We start from the raw sequence: 21,883 nt of genomic DNA on the forward strand, positions 1-21,883 counted from the left end.
GATAATTAATTGTTGTATCATCAACGATTGATAAGGAAGAAGTTATTGGTTTGAACGATTATGTTTGTTGATTTGATCACTTATTTTTCTTATTGATTTGTTGGTGAAGGAATTGTTAGGCAAGATATGTTAATTTCTTTCTAATTATGATATAAATTTGAAGCATTAACCATCCCAACTACGCTATTTACATTCACCAGTAAACTTATTTTTAGGCCTGTAACCAGGTTCATGTTAAAGTGGTGTTTCCTACAGGTTCAGGCCAAGTTTAACTCAAGGTCAGAAGTGTTTCATATTTGAAAAATGTTATGATAAAATACCATTACAGTAGTAAACTGTTCAAAAAGGGAGTTTGATTGAACCCCAAAATGCCACAGGTTACGGGCCTGACTTGGTTGCTGAAGTACAGCAATACCTCCTGCATATTTGCAAAGGTTTATGGTGGTGTTCTTGAAACAAACACAAGAACTACATCATACAGAAACAGGCCCTTGAAACCTATTCATCAAATTACCAGTCTAAACAAATTAAGGTTGTTGTCAATTCTTTATTTTATTGATGGATATCAAGAAAATTCCTGTAACTAAATATTCAGTTAATTAAATGCAGTCAACATTGTTTATTAAAAATTTATGACAAAATATCAAATAATTTGTTCAAATATAATACTTTGTTAGTTAGCTAAATTCAATGTTTAGAGCCACAATAAAAATATATTTCCAAACAACTTCATGCACCCTAGCTCTTGTTTGCTCCTCTTTTTTATTTTCTATTTTTCTTTTAAGAAATACATCTATATAGGCTCATTTTAAGATAAAGTATGTTTGTATGTCTGTTAAAAAAATATAAAACAATTGTTCCCATCTGATTTTTTTTTTGTTACACTGTAAAAGAATTGAAATTCAGATAGGATATAAGCATTTATAAATATATATAATAAACTTAAAATAAAGAGATAATATGTAGGCTTGTTATAACATTAAGGCCAATGTATTTGGTACAAAAAATGCAATATGTGGATCTTACACAGTGGTGGAGTATATCCGATAAATTCAAATCGGATATCTTCATGTTCATATCTGCGTTTAATTTCAAGGCAAGCAATATCTTTTTGTGCTACAACATCCAGATTTCTATTTGGACCTCGTTCATAGACTTTCATTGTGTACATTCCTTCAAGAGGTTGTTCAGCATCCATTTTGATTGTGTACGTGTGTATACCATCCGTGGCACACTGGAGTATTATGTTAAATTCATGTTTAATGACCTCTTCACCAAATGTAATTGCTTTTTCATCGTGAAACCATGATGCTACATGATGTTCAGCCATCCCCTTTATCTTACATTCGATTGTTACTTCTGTTAGAAAGAACACGGCTACTGGTCTGAATTCTGTAATTATTTCCACCATTTCAACAGATCATATTTGTATGCCTACATATTTGATAAGAACAATACTTTTTAAAAATTATTTCAAACTAAAAAAGATGTCACTAACATTAAATTTTGATTGAGATAATGTAAAATGGATGTACAGTTAAACTTGACTAAGTCGAATAAAAAATGCCACTGAAATATTGTTTGACTTGAATAAAATTTGACTTACAGATTGTTAATTAATAGAAAACACAACAATTTGGCATTTAAAATAAGATCGACTTAGAAATTATTCGACTTGACAGTCGACTTAGGCAAGTTTAACTGTATATTTTTAAGCAATGTTTAATTGTGGATACAAATGCAATCATGTATTGTATATGTACCCCAGTTTAAGCGAGACTTTTATACCTTGTTTCGCGAACTCCTGTTTTTTAAAGATCGTCAGGAGGGTGGAAAAAAGAATAAAATTTTGTTTTCCCAATTGCAAATGGTTTTGCCAAAAATATCCAAAAGGAGAAGAAAATAATAATATTTTAATTTGTGAGAGCAAACACCTATTAAAGGCATGGTTAAATGCTTTAAATTTATATAATTAGGAAGAAATATACATACAATACCTTATTTTTGGAGATTTCAAGGCAGCAATGGGCGTAAACAAAACTTGAATTTTTTCCTGAAATTTCCATTTGTCTGTATCGGTGAGTGTGCTAATCGACCAAAAATAAAATTTTCTTTTTATTTAAAATACTGTGTATGTGATATTAGCTCTCGGACTAAATTGACACGTTGGACTTTTTGAGAGCCATCAAATTTGAAGAATGTTTGCAAAAAGTTCAGTAGGGCTAGGCTTTAATGGCAGAACGTATCTGAAAGTAGCATAGGGAGAAGTTTTTTGCAAACAAAAACGAAAGTTGAACAGGTTGAAAGATTGAACAGGCGTTTATCCAGCCTTTTGAGAAAGGGAATGCATGATATGGGTATTTTAAATGGGTTTTGGAAAATTGTTTCCTATCCTATCAGGAACAAAGGGCCGTCGATGACCAGTGGTCCCAGTTCAGGGAAAGACTAATTTGCTAATAGCTTTGTCATGTATTCTATAAAGAACCCCCAAGCATTTGCAGCCAACTGGAAACAGAATGAAGGACACCCTTCTTAGTGTGTTAAATTTGAACAGATAGTTTTTTTCTCCTTTGAATGGGGGGAACTGCTTCTCTCTTAAACCTGCCACTGTTGAATTATGTGCAACAGGAAGCTTTTCATTTTTTTGTAATTTGAATGAAATGGTAAAGGAGTGGTAGATAATATCAGATAAACTGAATTTTCTGTGCTATATGGTACTTAGGCCTACTGTAGAACATATATTGTGCATTTGTATTTTTTCTAAATGGATACAATATAGTGTTAAGCCTACACTTACAAAATGTTAAAAATGGAATTACCTTTTGAGGAAGTTGGAGTCTGCTTGTGATCCTTTGAATGAATACCACACTTACAAAATTTTTAAAAATGGCTTACCTTTTGAGGAAGTTGGTGTCTGCTCAACAATATACAATACAGTATTGTGATCCTTTGAATGAAATACAAATGCATGTAAATGTGGGCTTTCTATTGTGACAATACTTATTATGTTGTCGTAATGAACTGAACTTCATTGAAACACTTTTGTATCAGTGACACACACCACTTGGTGGTGCATCCAAATAACAACACATTTCACAAACTACAATGAAAATATACAAAAAAAAATTGCATGGACAAGATCTACTTTGTCCATACATTAATTAAATATTCTTTACAATGGAAATAAAAAGTTTGTCCTAATACTACATTTTCTATATACATTGCCTTTTTGATTACTTGGTCTATATGGTGTATATCGGATAATGATGGAGAAATGTGTACTCCATGATATTTATATGTTTCACTTTCAAGAATATAATAATTTCAGAGTCACCATTTCCTATGTACATGAAGTCGTTGTCCTGTAATAAAACATTAGATTTGTCGTAATTCAAAGCGAGTTTAGATTTTCTTGAAAATTTTTGTGCAGTTTCCAATAGTAAGTACAAGTGTTGAGCATTATCTGCCATTAACACCACATCATCTGGCCAAAACAGACTGCCAATTTTAACATTAAATATGCTTACACCTAATTTTTTTTTGTTTTTAATCACTGTATACAATTCACTTACAAATATTTAAAATAAAATTGGAGATTTACTTAAATATTACTTTGCATTTTACATGTATAAAGTTTCTTAATTATATTCAACAAGTTTCTTTTACTACCAATTCAGCAGTGAACCCAAGGTATGGCTGGGGGGGGGGGTGGAGGGCAGGTGGTTTCTGTGAGTCTTCAATTTTCCTTGAAAGCTTCCATGTTCTACTATTTCAGGAGCCGTTTTTTTTTCTTCAAAAATATTATGTTGGAAATTGTTTTTAACAGCTATTTTTCGAATGGGTCCCTATTAGTTACGTGCCCCAAAATCATGTTTTTTAACTAAAGTATTTGAATTGTTTAATTTATTTTGAATTGTTTCAACACATCATTCAGAGAGCACGGAGAGTTCAGTTAAATGAGAAGGATTGTGTTTTTAAAGATGTTTGTTTGCTAAATACCTTTGCAGAAATTTTATCAAGCTTGCATAACAAGACTAAAGTTTGAAGGTTTTCTACTTTACACCCCTGATGAAGCTGGCATTGACTGCCAGCAAAAGCTTGTGTTAAATAAATTTCATATCCAAAGTTAGTCTCAGAGTACTACCTAATTATTACTCATGAATATTATTGTCAAGACTAACACAGCTATACAATACTTCCATTATTGTTTTAAAATAAACCAAAATTGTACAGTATATTTTGATACATGTTTTAATATTCGAATTTAACAAGAACAATAAAGTTTTAATCACATACAGTAAACTTGCAAGAACTTTTGACAAGCATCCTAAAGCATAATTAATTCTACACATCAATAACAATGTGGCTTAAAAATTTGCCTAATTAATAATGATTAATAATAATACATTGACATTAAGAACAATATAAAGCTAGCTAGGACTTCATATCTACATGGCACACTAAAGTACAATTTGCATATGGCCAGCTCTGGCAAAATCCTCACAAGCACCCACAATGTTCATGTTTTTGCATTTTATAAAAGATGATATATGGAACATTTCTGCAAAATATCAATCAACAAATCTAAGTATAATAAATTTACTTTTAAAATACAAATCTTAATAAACTATTGATTTTGGAATCTTTGGAAACTGTTTACTCAAAACCTACATGGCTCATATCCAATGAATTAAATACGGTTGAACTTGTCTAAGTCAAATCCAAAATTAGATAAAATTTGACTTGGAGATCGTAATTAATGAAAAACAACAATTTGCCATGTACAATTAGGTCGACTTGGAAATTATTCGAGTTAGGCAACGTCAACTAAGTTTAACTGTATTCATAACTACGCTAATACTGTACTCAACCAAATTCTAGCTGGTTTTGCCTGAGCCAGTCACAAATTTTCACCTCAATATTTACAGCCTTTAGGCAGTAGCACCAAGGCTTCATTTTTCATGAATTATTTAAGAAAAATTTAATATAATACGCAACAGTGTTGGAGAATGTGTACAGAGAACTTGGAAATCTATTCTACTGACAATGAAAAATACAAAATCATGATTCTTTAATACACAAAACACTGTCTGGCACACATTTTATTAACTATATATTTGCAAGCGACAAAATATTATTTGAAATTGTGCGCTATAAAAACCTAAACAAGGCTATGCGCTAATATAATTCCAGCATAGAGGCAGGCTGTGATGGGGTATAGTCTAGATTCAAATTGTTGTATGTGTGAAAACAGTAATATAGTTCATGAATTAATGTTGATAGAAAAAGGGAATATTCTAGATGGAATAGAAGATGAACAACAAAACACCACCACATCGTATCGGATTGCAACCACACATTCAAATAGATTCAAATATTAGTGCAAACAATAAAAAAAAAAAGCTGGGGATACTGTTATACTGCAATAAGCAGAAGACAGGCTGTCATTAATAAACCAGAAGGGACATTTTGAAAGAATACATACATACTACCCTCTTTTGCCCAAAAAAGAGTACACAATTAAATGATGATTTTTATATTTTTCTTTTCATAATTTTAAGAGTAAATACATTGTTTACGCTGCTCCCCCCCCCCCTATTTTGTACTCTAGTTAAATTAAAGAATGGAAGATTCCTAAGGAATCAATAATATTTACATTTTGCATATAGTGTAAATGGACCTCATTTTATAACAAGATTTATTAATAAAGATTGCAATGTACGCTTCATTTTTTTTTTCTTATTGGAAGTTTGAAGTGAATTGGATGGAAGCTGTCAAATTGCACTCAATTCTAATGAACTCGCTGGCTATTTACATGACAAGCTTGGACGGGACAAAAATTACTGTTCCACCAGAAACAACACCACCACTAGCAGCTGGGGCGAGAGGATATTTATCAAACAATTATCTTTGCTTCAAGTAGTAAACAAATTTTTTTAAATTGATCACATTTCTTTTTGGTTTTATTGTTCATGATGTCAGCATTAGGTCAAAGGTGATTTATCAATTATATCATCATCTCCAGATACGGCAGGTGTTGTCTTTACTACCTGTTGACAAACAAAAAGAATCCATCATTTATCAATGTTTTTTCCACATATAATAGCAAGGACAATTATAGAAATCATCTATTTTGTCTAATTATGAGGCTTGTTGATTAAATACTACCTTTTTAAAGGCTCTATTCCTGGGACTGAAAGGCAAACTACTGTATAGCTCCAAAAAATGATTCGAAGCCACAACACTGGCAACTGTTATATTTTTTTTTCATTTGGGGAAAAAATATCTTTTATATTTTTTTGTGAAGGAGAAATATACATATTTTAGTGGGGGATGTTATGTTACATTATAAAATAGTGGTGGTAAAAGTGTTAAAAGTTATAATATAATAAATGTCTTGCCTACTTTTCATCATTCTCAATCTTATGAAAACATTAGAAAAAACTAGGAACATCAAATTATAGCATGTAACTACCTGTTATAATAGTGCTGCCCTCATAGTTAAAAGCACAGCTGAAGATTTCATCAGTATGTCCCTCTAATACTTGCAGACATGTGCCAGTCCTAGGGTCCCACAACCGGCCTGTTTTATCCGCACTTGCTGTCAATATCTTGCTTCCTTGTGGATTGAATGCAATCTATCGGAGACAAAAGTCATTTTTATATTGCCTATGTATGGACTGGTGTATCTCATAATTATAGAACCATTGATGCTCTATAACCAAGTCTGACATTTTGCAGGATTTGGACCCAGGATCTTGGGATTCAAAAGTGAGCACCTTAACCACAAAACTATAGTTTCACCTTAACCATATTATATGCACTATCAAATTCCTTATTAGGCTGATTGGGGGGGGGATGGGAAGAGAACTAGAGTTTCTCAAAACCCTGTGAGTTGGAGGTGAAAATTTTAACCACAAGGCCATGGCTCCATTTAAAATATTTGAATTTCAATATATGTTTGTCAATTAAAAAATAAGTAGAAATACATGGAATTGTATAATTTGATATGTTTGAAAACTTAATAGACCGACTGATTTACATAAAATATAAATATTTATTGACCTTTGATATTTCACCCTCATGACCTTCAAGTTTGCAGATACACTGATGTGTGGTGGCGTTGTATACGCGTGCTGTACCTGCAATGTACAAACAGGAATCAAAGATTATTATGATAGTATATTATTATGTATATTATAATTCTGATAACATTTGGACAGTAAGCTATAACTTATTCGTCTTCTAAAATGCAAAATACATCAGTGCATACATTACATAAATACTTGTTACTTTAAAAAACTTTATTTACCATCTGCCGATGCTGTTGCGATGTACTGTCCTGTGTAATCAAACACCACGTCCAGGATTTCATCTTCATGTCCCCGCAAGGTGCCTACACACTTTCCGCTATCAGTCGACCAGATCTTGCATGTCTTGTCCATGGAACCAGTAACAACCAATGAGCAGTCATAATTAAACTGTGCTGAGCTTATTTCACCTCGATGACCTATCAGGGTGTATATTTGCCTTATAGAAAAACAAAAGAAATTGTGCAAAATTGAACTAGTCATTTAAGTTAGTTTTATGTAATACTGTAGCTATGAAGCAATGGTGCCTACAACCATATTGACAAGTTCTGGGTTCTACTGACGGAAATTGACAAAACAAAAATATCCTTGAGCATGAAAAAAGGTGGGTTTTGTGCACCTTAAATTGTGACCGACTATATGAAAAACAGGCTCTTGTTTCTACCTACAGGTCAAAAGCAAATAATTCATGCAAAAATGGTTAAAATTTGATAACAATTGCAAATTTTCGGTCTAACAGGTATTAAGATGTTCAATACATGGGAATTTTAGATAATTTGAAGAATCGTTTTGACAACAAGTGCCTGGTTTTGCCAGAGTTGGTCACAATTGAGGCTTTCCATCCCAAAACCAGCATCAGCCACAAACAAATGAAAACTAACTTGGTAATTTAATCTTATTCTCCCATTAGATCACTTGCTCGAATCAACTTGTTGCCAAGGTTATGAGTAAAAGTATTATGGCTTCCCAGTACTAATGTATAGAATACTGAAACATTCTTATGATAATTACTAAGTTAAACATAGCGACAGTACGCTGGTTTTGGGATGGCATGCCTCAATTGTTACTCTCAAAAAGTGAAGATGCCCATTAGATTCATAAACAATCGTACACAATGTTTCGAGGAAGTACTCCATTGCATACTACAAAAATCTACCCACAAATCTGCCAGTCTAAAACAAGAACCCTCAGTATTTTTGAGTGGAAGGCCAGTACTGTCATGCTACACCATGTATTTCCACAAGTTTAGGGTGGTCAGAATGCTACAATACAGCCAATCACAGGGATGGACAGATCAGGATATTTCTATATGCATTACAGAATGAATATTGGCACATACCAAAGTACCATATAAACAGACTTGAATAGGCCTTTCTACCTTCCTTGTATTTTTCAGTTTAACTGTTTAACATAATGTCAATGTCTATATACCTGCCACTTCTTACATCCCAACAGCACACCGTGTGATCAAAGGATCCAGTGATGATCTGCGACCCTGTGGTGTTGAACGATAATGCTATAACTGTCTCTTATACACATCTAGATGTGTATAAGAGACAGATTTTGTACTCTAGTTAAATTAAAGCACATAAATAGTGGTTACAACTAGGTTTTGAGGATCAATATTTATTAAAAGCATTTTTGCCACCTTATAGTATCTGCGTTGACCAAATATTCAGGGTCAAAGGTCAGTGACCTATATAGAACTGTGATGGTAATAACTCCTAAACCAGTTTGCCTAGATGTACAAAAATAGTGGCTACATCTAGGTGTTTGGGATCAATTTATATAAAAACATTTTACACTTTTTAGTAGCTGCGTTGATCAAATATTCAGGGTCAAAGGTCAATTACCGTTATATAACATGATGATTGTGGAAGCGGTATGGCGCTGTGGGATCGGTTTTTTTTCCCAACCTAGAGGTCGGGGTTTCAATCCCTCACTGTGTATTTCGCTTGTGTCCTTGAGCAAGACACTTTCTCTCCATTGCTTCTCTTCACCCAGGAGTATAAATGGGGACCTAGTGGGGTTACTTGCTCATGCGCTGATTACCAGCAGCAAAACTTAGCATGTAGACCCAATGACCAGGGAAAAAGAACTTCAGCGCTTTGTAACTGAAAAGAAAGGCGCTATACAAATAACAAGTAACAAGTAATGGATGATCATAACTCCTCAACCACTTGGTCTAAAAGCACAAAAAATAGTGTCTCCACAATCCACTCATAAACGAAAAAGTCAAATGCATCTTACATTGCTTTATGGGATACACAATCTGAAAATGGTAATTTAACAATAGGTAAAATGTGATACATGTTTTCACTTGAATTTTTTGTCAGTTCACTTAGCCGTTTCGTTTATCATTTCGCTCAGTATTCACAGTCTATTTCATGTAGGTCTAATTGTGTCCAAATGCAAAATTTTCCTTTCATAACAGTATGGATGCAGACTATGAATAAGTCAACATCACCATCAATATCATCAGAATAAACTACTTCATCAACATTGTCGCAGCCATCAACCTGGCAAGGGCCACAAGCAGCTGTGCATGGCAGATTAGCTTTCTTGCACGAACATCTGCGGTTGCTAAAATCTGTCTTGCAATTACATCTTATAATGTTGAGTAGCTCTTCCGGTGCATGCTTATCTCTTGTCATTATGGGATGCAGACAGTTGTTTTCATCATTTTCCCATCCCCATTCACATGGGTTAAGGTATTCACCGTATGCCCACATGTTGATCTGATGGTAAGCTCTGAGGCTGTGGAAATGCGTCGCTGACTTCGTTGGTGGCAACTGTGATGGTTTTATAACCTTTGTGGAAGTAGAAACTTTTTTCGTTTGAATAGTTGATCTCTAAGTTCAGAAAGAGTACCTTGTTTTCCACCAAAAAGTTCCTTCATTCCCATTCGCCCATATGCTTCTATTATGGCTTGATTTTGGTCTGATTTCATAAATATTTTAGCACATTCTTTGAGTACATCAGACTTCTTAAACTTCTGTATGATTGCTTTCTTGCCAACATTTGATATTCTTGAAAACGTATCACATCCAGTAAATGCATGGAGAAAGGGCAATGCTTGACAGATTTCATCAGCCAATGCTTCTTTTAGAGTTGTGATGCATATTGCCTTGCTTACCCCCTTTTTATCACTACTCAAGAAAACAGGCTTATGCCAATCTTTCAGATGAAAGAGCAGGAGTACAAGCAAGTCAGTGTCTTCTCCTACTAAAGTTACAGAAGCAGTCTCATCAATGGCCAGGGTTTTATCAACTATATTTACATCAGCATCTCCTATGCATTGTGTAACGTTACACATCTGGATTCGGAATTCATCTGATAGGTATGATATGAATCGTTTCTTATTTGCAGTATTACTTAAGAAGACTTCCCTTTCATACTTGCATTCAGTATTAAGGCTTAAATTTACTTGGTTATCACCTTTTCTTCTTTTCTCATGGGTGTTACATTTGGTTGAAACGGATTGCTCATACCCATCAAAGACAACATCAGCTCTGCCATATTTTTGGATAGTGTATTCTGTGTAACTTCGTACTATCTTCTGAAAAGGTACTCCTTTGGGCCATAACAACTTGTGTAAAAGGTAGCCACCATCAATTACAAATCTGTCAGTCTTTGGTATGTTATTTTCAAATATGAATTTTGCTTCATTCATGTCTGATTCTTTTATCAAATCCCCTCGCTCATTTTCATATACTAGGTCTTCTAACTGCTCTTTATTCGATGTCTTTGAGGAGTATGCCTTTAACGTTGACATTGCTTCTGCTATCAGTGCTTCCTTCAACTTTGGCTTATCAGCTGTCAGCATTACATGGTTTCTTACAAAGAGGGCTGGTGGATATGGAGTCAGTTCGTACTTGAACACATCAGATGTATCAATATCAACAGTCTGCTGTATGATAAGGAACCACTGAACGAGCACAGTGGGGTCAATACTTATGTCCTTGTATACTTTTATTTCGTTTGTAGTTCCCATTGTCACTGCTTTCTGGCTTCTCTTAAACTTATGCGAAAATGCAGTTCTCTTATGCATAGGTTTAATAATATCTTTTCCAACAGACTGGTATGAGTCCACATTGACTTCTTGACTTGCAACCTCACCAGTAACAACATTTCTGAGCAATGGATCTGCAGAAAATGGGGAGTATTCTCTTAAAACATCAAGCAGTCGAGAAACATCATCGCAATCTCTTTGCAATCGTGCTCTTCCCAATGTTTTATGTTGCACGCTTGTCACCAGATCCACACCTGTGCCCTCCTGCATAGCAAGGTTAATTGCTGCTCGATGTGCCATTGATTGTGTCCACAAATTCCGCTGTGCTTCTGTCATCTGGCTGCCTCTTGTCAGCCCACCTGATGTTTTGAGAGATCTCATTATGGTTGCTCTATGGTAGGAATCGGGACTAAGTCCTGCCCAAAAAGTATTAGTGCGTATTATTACATGGAAGCCATTTTGAAATCTTTGGTAAAGCTCTGGGTGCTCATATGGAAGTTTCAGCATCTCTTCAAGGAAGAAGTGGGATGACCTTAGATAATGGAAATTACCGCTTGAGGCTAGAATAGGTAGACTGTCTTTGATGGATTTTAGCAACAAGTTCCAATTGCCAGAACGATCTGCAGCCACCAAATTCCTGGCAATTTTTTATCATATTCATGTAATTAAGAAAAAGGCGTGATGTTCTTGATTCAGATCCTAATGATGCTTTCAAGTCATTCAACGATCCTTTGACGTTACATCTCTCTGGGATGTCTTTGATGGTTGCTTCATTTCTTTCAATCTTAGAATAGATGTTTTCAAGTTCTGTGACATGGTTGCTCTCTTCTAGCATATTTATTAACAAAAGATTCAAGCACTTTTCCATCAGCAGATGACCTCTGAATGCTTTGTTAACTGCTTTGCCAGTAAGCATATGCTGTACCACATTCTCACCATATATGGTGGCGAGTATCTCTTTCAAGCCACTGCCTTCCATCAGCTTTCCTATTGCTCAAAGGAGGTCCATGAGGTAGTGAAATCCACCCATCATGACAACTACATTTCGGTTCTGGAGAGTTCAAAGTTATTTCTACCGCTTTCCAGTAGAGTGGCTGGTCAAATGTTACCACTGTATCCTGGCCATATTTCCTCGCAATGGTTGATACATAATGTATTGCTGAAAGTAAACACGATCGTCACCAGAATACAAGTCAATCATAGGCAGGAAGTGAATTTTAGAAACCCCCGGAAACTTTTCCTGGTTGTGCACTGTTGCCATGATTCCTTGCCACATGGGCATTGGTCGATTAAACTTATAAAACTGAACTCCCATAAAAGATCACATTTTTATTCAACTGCTTGTAGCTCTGGTAGCTCCTTGAATTTCTTCTCCAGATGTCTCTTCCCATAGCTATATTGGAGAATCAGTATCTTTTGGGTTGAAATGGGAGGGTTGTCTTTCACTGGTTTTATACAGCCTGGTTTGTCGTCTTCTTGGCTGGTGTAGTTGCCGCAATTATTCCAAGACCGTGGAAGCATCCCTTCCCATCCAGTGTGTTGGTGTTATGGTCGACATTGTACTAGGTTAACTAGGCCTAGGCTACTACATTTAATTAATACATATATTATGGGAAACTTACCTAATACTGCAAATGCTTTATATTTTTTCTCAACATTCCCTCAATTTAACAACAGGCTGTCACTTTTAAGCTACTGACTCCACCATATAGAAAGAAAGCTTGTAGAAAAAAGTTTGGAGCATGTCATGCTTGGCTGCCCAGTCTAATAATTTCCAAGCTGCTCTCTGATTGGTCCATAGTTGTATCAGATTTATCTTGGATTCTCATCATTTCTTTGGTGCTTACAAGTGGTCATTAATTAATGGACTGATTTACTTTAAGAAAACCGGTTTTAAGAGGCTGTTGTTTTGCTCTAAAAATCAGTGAAGAATACATTTGTAGCCTGAAGAATATAATTGTCTGTTGACACCCAAAACATACAGTACACCTCATTTTTATGTTTTGTGTAGACACTATTTTTTGTGCTTCTGGACCAAGTGGTTAAAGAGTAATGACCATCATATATTGTGAAAAGGTCAATGACCTTTGACCTTAAATATTTAGTCAATGCAGAAGAAGTTGGCAAAAATACTTTTTAAAAAATTATCCCAAAAACGTAGATGTTGCCACCATTTTTGTCCATGTAGACAAACTGGTTGAGGAGTTATGACCATCATAGTTGTATAAAGGTCAATAACCTTTGACCCTAAATATTTAGTCAACGCAGCTACTACTCTGAGAAGGCCATATAAATGTTTCAATAAAAATTGTTGACCCCACAAAATCTAAGTGTAGACACAATTTTCGTGCATTGATATCCAGTAGTTGTGGATTTATGAAACGGAACATGCTATTTAAAGGCTATTCTGACCTTTGACCCTGAATATTTGGTCAGCGCAGCTACTGAAAGGCGTAAAAAATTTCCCATAATTGTTGCCCCAAAAAACCTTGGTGTAGACACTACTTTTGTACATTTAGAGCAAGTCGTTGAAGAGTTACGGCATATAACATGCTGCATATAGGTAATTGACCTTTGACCCTGAAAATATTATAAACGCTACTATAAAAAAGTGGCAAAAATTTTTTTATGACTTTTCAAATATAGGCCTACAAGAATATGCAAACAGTCCTTTTATTAGAGTTTGTTTAAGGTTAAATAGGATTTTTGTCACATTTAGCCTGTACTATCAGTATTATTTAGCAAAGAAGAACTGTGAATATAAACTAGTATCAGCATCTATATTATCATGGTACTATTTTTATCATCATCCACATCTTTCACTCCATCATCAGTATCATCATCATTGTTACAATCATCATGGCCACTATTCACATGAACATCATCATTCTCATCATGTTAAAATAAACATCACCATAGTCTTGATGCACCAACATTTTGACATACTGAATCTCATTACCATAATTTCTATCATTCACATTATCGTCAATAACCTTTTATCAGTAGAGTAGAGTTGAATAGCTTAGTGGTTAAGATGCTTGCTTTCTGATAACAGGCCCAGTCCTAGGTTCAATTTCGGCGACAGCAGGAATTTTTCTCACGACTAAAAACAACTCCACTTCCTAAGCCTCATAGACTTCGCTGATAAAAGCATCACATTATTTCATTTACTGAAAGAGGGCCCCTGAATATCAGCAGACATTCTACAATACGCTGGAAGGGTCATCCTCAATAAATATGGTTAAAAAAAGGTCATCCTCAATAAATATGGTTAAAAAAAAGAAACGCATTACTTATTACTTTAGAGTTTCGAAAGTTGAACCGATTTTCAGGCATACTTACAGACAATGTGCAAATCTCAGAGCCTGATTGCGTGTCCCATAGTTTAGCTGTTGTGTCCATGCTACCTGTGGCCACAATGGTGCTCTGAGGGTTGAATGCCACACACACCTGTTGGTAGGAAAATAAAATAAAAAAAAGCATTGTATAATTAGTGACCAGGTAGAAATTGTGTCGGCATTTACAAGACAGCTGATTTCCTCTGCATGTTGCAATGTTCACAGGTTTATTACCTTTTTAAAAATAACTCCACTGGAATTTCCCTGCACTAGCTTTAACATCACTGCAGGTAATCCATGTGATAGGTTAAATGACATCGTTCATGATTTGTTGTTTAGACCTAATAACATATTTATTTTGATTCCACACAGTGTCAAAAAAGTGTCATGGAGCAATCATAATATAACAATTAACATTAAGGTATAAAAAAAGAAAATACAATACTTCATTTCAGAATGTCAACCAATTTCTTATGCAAGGCATACCATGCACTTGGCATTTACTGAGAAAAAGTACAGTATACAGTACTTACAATTTCAGCTGTGTGGCCCCTAAATGTGTGATAGCATTTGCCAGTCTCTGAGCTCCATAATTTACAAGTCTTGTCAAAGGAACCTGTTGCTATCTTGTCACTAAAGACAGGAAATCAGAATTATATAATTAGCAGATCCAGGACAAATAAGATGGAACAAGGGAGTGTCTTTACAAATGAAGGGTCAAACAACTATCCGTTTCATGGCTATTTTTAATTTGTTACTGTGATGCGGAACCAAACCTCGCACTTTTATGTGACAATTAATTATCTCTATTAGAGAGGGCATCAGGGATTAAAAGCTCTTGTTCCCTATTTTCAAAAAATACAATTTTTTTTTTGGTAAGAATTTCTAATAGTAACTATATAACCTCCTCCAAGGTGGCGTTAAGAGCCCATTGACCTTGTATATAAAGGTGACTAAAGTACTACACAGTAAACCAAGTTTAAATCCAGAATCTTGGGGTTAGAAATAATTTAACTAGCAAACCTCAACTCTAAACCCCCTTCACCCATGAAACCAAAAAGCTATTAAAGAAATGAATAACAGAGATATTTTACCCATAAGGATTATTAAATGCAATAGCGTAGACCACATTTCGATGGCCTTCTAGTGTGTGCAGCTCCTCCCCAGATGCAGTGTCCCAGATCTTGCATGTTCTGTCATAGCTCCCTGTTATGAAGCTGGAGCCAGATTTGTTGAAGGCCACATTTGTCAGTGGAAGAATATGGGCCCGCAAAACCTAAAATGAAAAAGAAAATCATGCCGTGTTAGTACAGTACAATATTGCTTGTTTACTTCAAGTATTAGTCTGGTCATTGGAGCAAAAGAGTTTGAACAAGAACCCAGTTCCCCCGGGGGAAGTTCTTGCACATTTAGAGCAAAGCATTGTGGGATTAAAATTAATTCTTTTAACTTTTGGATGTTCAATTGTTTGTTATAGAATTGTTTTTGTATCTAGTATTATTCAAGAAAGATGCTGAGTAATTACAAATTATCAGAGTGTTAATATGATACCATATGTGTACATATACAGGGGTCCCAATTTGGAAGAATCCACATCCTAAAGGGCTGTTTAAATTATAGTTTACTGTGGATGGTGATACACATTGGCACTAACTTCCGGAAGACAATTTATAAGAGTAGTAAAAACTTGCAAAAACATGAAAATATTATGAATTTACGGGAGATGGTTTATTTTCTGGGCCGTTCTTGCTTGCTCGCGGAAGTGCGGGAGGCCTTCCTGATTTCCGGGACACTTGGGACCCCGCATATAGGGTCTATCTGACTTGTGGCAATCTTAACTCTGTACTACTACTAATTTTGTGAGACATCAGTTGTCAATGATATAAGATATCAAGCCACATTGTAAAGCCTACTCTTGCTGTGCTGTTATTAAAAATATAGTATATCTCCAATATGGTAAGCGTTGTAGCACACATTCTAGAGCTGCACTTAGCAGACAAAATTCATATTTAAGAAAAGAGCGATATTTATGGTATTAAGCCTTGATACGTAAGATTGGACACTGAAGTTAATGATGATAATTACAATGAAATGAAGATAACTGTAATGATAAAAGTATAATCAGTTGCAGCGACCTTAAACAAATGGAATTTGTGATCATCAGATTGGGAGAGTTTCTGTTGAAGTTTCTCGATGAGTTGTCGGACTTGTTCCATCCGGCCTGGCGTTATTAAAGGCTCTTTTTGAGCTATCTGATCTAATAAGGCATCAACATCTGACCTGTTAAAAAAAAAAGAACATAGAAGAGGTGAGACAATCATGGGTTAAAGTATGTGACCCAAGGACACTAGCAAATGAACAGAACAGAATTTGAACGCCTGAAATCTAAGATGAAATAAATGAATTGCAACGTCAGGGCCAACAAACAGTTCTTGCGTGTTTGTCGCCAATCATGAAGATGTCTGTTTAATTGGCGAAGCACAAACTTAACAGCCTGATCTTTGTTATACTCCTGACAGCTCATTAATACCATCATTTTAAAACTGATACAAACAAATTGAGAAAAAAAATCATTTTAAATGAACAATGTATAGTATATAAATTTAGGAAAAAAAACAAAACCATTAATAATATAAATACTTTAAAGTGTTTTTTTAATTGTCATTATTATGATGGAATAGACAAGTACCCTCTGCTTACATGGCGCGAATTCAAACCTGGCCATCAGGTGCAAGCTCAGTGGTCTAGAGGTATGATGCCAGGCTAGTTATCTGGTTCAAGTCCCAGCCGAGAACAACTTGCGATTTTTTTCATATCATATATCATATCAGTTATTTTGCCTTCACAATAAATGCAAAACAGAAACACAAGTAGTAAAAGTATTCAATTAATATTTACATTTAAAAATCACATTGCAAGTGTTTTCACATGTACAGTACTGAGTATCAGTACATTTTCAGATCAGGTTTGCCAAAAATTACACCTATAAAGTGTGTTTTATTATACATTATAATCTCCAAACATAATTTAATGTTGTGAATGCAAACTCTGGTATTTCTGATACTAAATCAAGAAGATCACTAGGGGAGAAAAAAAACACATGTGAAATGAACATTGTATTGTACATCGTACACAGTAGGTAAAAAACCCAACTTAATTAATATTATAAAGAATTATCTCAAAATATAATATAATTTTTAGGATATAATTTATACATACTCTGGCTTTAAATCAAGAAGATCAATAGATTTTGTTTTAACTATCTTGCTTCGACTTTGTTCATACTCTAAAATGATACCTGGAGAGAAAATAAGAAAAAAAAAAATTAAGAACAAGAAACGAATACAGGGGATAGACTCTTATTCTAGTGTATTAAAATGAATTCAAGATTAATTTAACCGACTGAAGCTGATAACTGCACTTGGCATGTGATAACATATATAATTTTCTTGGTGAGTAGAATGGGAGGGTAGTTTTATTTATTTTTTATTTATTTATTCTTTCTTTATACTGAATATACACTTTCAATACATAGTACCTGTCTCTTATACACATCTAGATGTGTATAAGAGACAGGTGATGCAGATATTTGCCTACCAATCACAGTGTTTTGGGTTCAAATATACCTAATAGACAAGATCGCTGCAAAGATTACATTAAGTAAAGCTCTGCCCCACACATCTTCTTTGTTATTGTTTTATTTGACAAATTTTTGTGATGAGTAGAATGGGAGGGTAGTTAAAACACTGGCATTGCATATTGACACTAGTTTGAGAGGACAGACGACAGCAGCTGGTACTGGTTTTCCAGGTAACTCAGACACAAAGAGACCTTTCTTAGGTAAGTTATGTGCGAATTAGAGTATATAAATCATGATAGGTAAAATCTAAACTATCCTTTATATATTAAATAATATGAAACGAGCACCATATATGGACTTTAGAAACACTTTATTGGAGAAAAATTTTGACCTATCAGTATAATATGCCTATAAACCAGTTACTATTAATATATTACTATTGTTCATATCATTTATCATTAGTTTTTATATTATACCCATTTTATTAATATTATTTTAATGTTATGCATATTAATTATTGACTTGGGGACGAGTTGACTTGGGGACGAGTTGACTTGGGGCTGAGTGGACTTGGGGCTGTGTTGACATGGGCCCGAGCTGACTGGTGATCATTTCAGCCGCCACCCATTCCGGCTGCCGCGCCAAATGTATGGAACGCCAAAGGGGCTACCGAATACACAACAGCCGCCAATGAGAAGAATTTAGTCATACAACAGTTTTATTGTACATCCTCCGATATGTTTTATGTACAATGTGAAAATTTTTTATGTTGATACGTTAGATTTATTTTTCTTGCGTGATAATGAATAAAAATGTAGTGTAAAAAAATATGCGGCTGTATAGTATACAACTTTCTTTCATCACTTGTTGTTGTGTTTAAATTTTTTATTTATTTTCTATGTTGAGAATTGGTGAATAAAATAAGAAAATATTTTACACATCTTGTGTTTTATGTACAACTTTCATGACATGAATAATATAGTGCCCCGCCAATAATGATTTCAAATTTCATAATAAAATCAATTTTTTTTTTTTTTATTACACCAGCCGCTGCCTTGAAATCTCCAACTGCATATTTCTTCCTTAGGCCTAGGCCTATATATCATATAAATTAAAAGCATTTAACCATCTCCGATATGTTTTATGTACAACGTGATTTTCTAATTAAATACATTTGTTGATTTCGTTTGATGGTTGAGACGGTGACATGAATAAAAAGATATTTACTGTATAGTATACAACTTCATTTCATTTGTTATGTTTAACAACCACACTACCAACGGAACTCTATTGGCCCGCCATACTTTCTATTGTTAAAAATCTGGCGGCCGAAATGAGCGGAATTAGGCCCATATCGGCCGCTACCTATAGCGGCCGCCCTCCAGAACGGCCGCCAATGAGTGTATATGTATGGAACGCCGATGACGCATTCACAATGCAGTCCAGTACAGTGTAGTTCGGCCGAGATATATTTGTATGGAACACCAAGAAGGCGCAAAGCTATTGCTGCTACAGTATCCATTATTTCGTGTCTTATTGTTAGGTCTTTTTATGTTGCCAAATAATTAATGTGTTTTTAAGGAAATCCGGGCATTATTATGCTGCCATTAGTTTGCCAAAACAACAGTGGATTTTATTAGGTTTTGTGTAAGTCCCGTATAAGTTAATAATTAATTATTTAGATGGCTATTTCGTTTTATCTATTTAAAACAAACAAATGTACATTGCATATGCAATCATATGTTAATATCGTGTTGTATTATCAGGTATTTTGCTGCAAATTAATTAATGTCGTTTTAAGCAATTCAATGGAATTGAATTCAAATGGAATACTGCGATGAGTTTGCGAACAAAACATTGGATTTTATTAGGTTTGTGTAAGTTAATAAATGTTTTAAGATTCATAAGTTTCATTTTATCTATTTGAAACAAATGAACAGAGGGTTTTATTAGGTTTGTGAAAGTTAATAATAATGTTTTAAGATTCATATATTTCGTTTGACCTATTTGGAACAAACGAACAGTGGATTTTATTATGTTTGTGTAAGTTAATAATAATGTTTTAAGATTCATAATTATTTCGTTTAATCTATTTGAAACAAACGAATTTATATGTATAAAGGATATATCCACCACAATAAGAATCCTACAGCAAATAAGTTTTTGGACTTATTTTATAATAATTTAATTTTACTAGTAAAAGAATTTCCATGTAAATTTAAACCAAATTGTTGATTACAGCTCCACCTTATGCTATAGTTGATCGTTCTGGCAGTCATGCCAATGGCTTAGCAACCGTTAGACCTGTCTCTTATACACATCTAGATGTGTATAAGAGACAGGGATTTTGTCAGGTTTGTGTAAGTTAATAATAATGTTTTAAGATTCATATATTTCGTTTGACCTATTTGGAACAAACGAACAGTGGATTTTATTATGTTTGTGTAAGTTAATAATAATGTTTTAAGATTCATAATTATTTCGTTTTATCTATTTGAAACAAACAAATTTATATGTTGATAATCAAACCAACGGATATTATTATTTTCATATTACAGTATCGATGCATATATTGAAGAAGAGAAAGAAGAAGAATGTTGATAATATTATTAATATACTGCCAAATTATATTTTTCGTAATATAATATTAAAGCAATACAATATTTGATGCTTTATGTTTCGTTGTATATTATGTCTAGGCCTATAATACGTTCTTAAATGATTGATTGATTTTGAAGCAGAAAGTATATAAACGCCACAAAAAGTCACATTATTTATGCCCCGTCCGGCACTCAAATTTTCCGACCGGCGCTGACAGTCTGCCGACCGGCATTAGTTTTTTCAATGATTCTGTGTATTATTTTAGAAAAAAAAAAATCAGTGGATTTTTATTATATTTTTCGTAATATTATTAGTTTACAGTATTTGATGCTTTATGTTTCATTGTATATTATGTCTATTCCTATACGTTCTTAAATGATCGAATGATTCATTTGAAGCACGAAAAAACATGAAATACATCGCCCTAAAATCCAGAACTTTAACTGTAAACGCCCTTCACAGAGAAGATAACAATATAAATACACGTTTCCGTGGTCACGCTTGTATTTAGATAGGGCAAAACAGCCCATTCGTGCAGAACGAGTGTGCAGTGTATGCCGATTGATGAATAACCCATGGAGGTATAAAATACCTACATGAATAACCTAATGCGAATTCACCAACTGATTAAAGTTCAACCTGGTTTAACAAGCAATAATACGGTTATAACACAAACAGAGGTTAATGATCATAATCAATGTCTGTATTAAGCTTATGTAAAATAATTAATAGAGAAGAAAACAACACGTAGTATAGGCCATGGCCACAGACCCTACATTATACGGTCTGTATAAGCGAACAACTCGGGTAACAACTACATTCCTGAACCATCGCACATGTTCGTACAGTTTCCATGTACAGAGATCAAGCCAGTCGGCTATTTTCAGCATTTGACATTCTTTCCTTGTCTCCAATGACATTCCTGAATTGGCGGCGTACAAAGACTTCGTCTCCGATAACATTCTTTCTTGAATTGGCGGCGTACAAAACTTTCTTTATTCTCCCAAGAGTATTATTGGACCCTACTTGTGAGAACGTTCCTCACTGAATTAATTGTTACTAGGCAATTTAGTAAGTCTGGCAAATTGATACCTATTTAAAACAATATATTTCCATTCATGCCTAGATTTAATTATTAATTAATTATTTAAATACGGTAACCAATCAATCACTTTTCTGGAACGTATAATCGTCTTGCAATAGGTACGCTTGTTTAATCGTACATATATAATTATAATGCAGGATTAATTAATTATATACT

At 34.3% G+C, this 21,883-nt stretch overlaps 2 protein-coding genes across 5 annotated transcripts in view; both read right to left on the minus strand.

Moving 5' to 3' along the window:
* LOC117121203 overlaps positions 1–4,408 on the minus strand; it is a 10,451-nt gene extending 6,043 nt beyond the window's left edge. Inside the window, exons 1-3 of one of the 4 annotated variants that reach the window (XM_033266320.1) lie at positions 2,896–4,408; positions 1,998–2,087; positions 1,027–1,434 (exon numbers count right to left, since the gene is read on the minus strand). In XM_033266320.1, coding sequence (XP_033122211.1) covers positions 1,027–1,411 — 385 coding nt within the window. In that variant the 5' untranslated portion in view covers positions 1,412–1,434; positions 1,998–2,087; positions 2,896–4,408. Of the gene's footprint in view, positions 1–1,026; positions 1,435–1,997; positions 2,088–2,819 lie in introns of all 4 variants that reach the window. The other 3 variants (XM_033266319.1, XM_033266322.1, XM_033266323.1) reach the window with 3 other exon arrangements.
* Positions 4,409–5,084: 676 nt separating this feature from the next.
* Positions 5,085–21,883, minus strand: part of LOC117121204 (dynein assembly factor with WDR repeat domains 1-like) — a 19,711-nt gene continuing 2,912 nt past the window's right edge. The window contains exons 2-12 of the mRNA XM_033266324.1: positions 17,661–17,739; positions 16,577–16,721; positions 15,536–15,717; positions 14,975–15,074; positions 14,446–14,553; positions 9,997–10,010; positions 8,523–8,615; positions 7,313–7,530; positions 7,066–7,142; positions 6,476–6,638; positions 5,085–6,050 (exon numbers count right to left, since the gene is read on the minus strand). Coding sequence (XP_033122215.1) covers positions 6,016–6,050; positions 6,476–6,638; positions 7,066–7,142; positions 7,313–7,530; positions 8,523–8,615; positions 9,997–10,010; positions 14,446–14,553; positions 14,975–15,074; positions 15,536–15,717; positions 16,577–16,721; positions 17,661–17,739 — 1,214 coding nt within the window. The 3' untranslated portion in view covers positions 5,085–6,015. The remainder of the gene's footprint in view (positions 6,051–6,475; positions 6,639–7,065; positions 7,143–7,312; positions 7,531–8,522; positions 8,616–9,996; positions 10,011–14,445; positions 14,554–14,974; positions 15,075–15,535; positions 15,718–16,576; positions 16,722–17,660; positions 17,740–21,883) is intronic.

This window comes from Anneissia japonica, unplaced genomic scaffold (genome assembly GCF_011630105.1).
Source record: "Anneissia japonica isolate Jap-2015-1 unplaced genomic scaffold, ASM1163010v1 scaffold993_len1110182_cov180, whole genome shotgun sequence".
Taxonomy (NCBI): Eukaryota; Metazoa; Echinodermata; class Crinoidea; order Comatulida; family Comatulidae; genus Anneissia; species Anneissia japonica.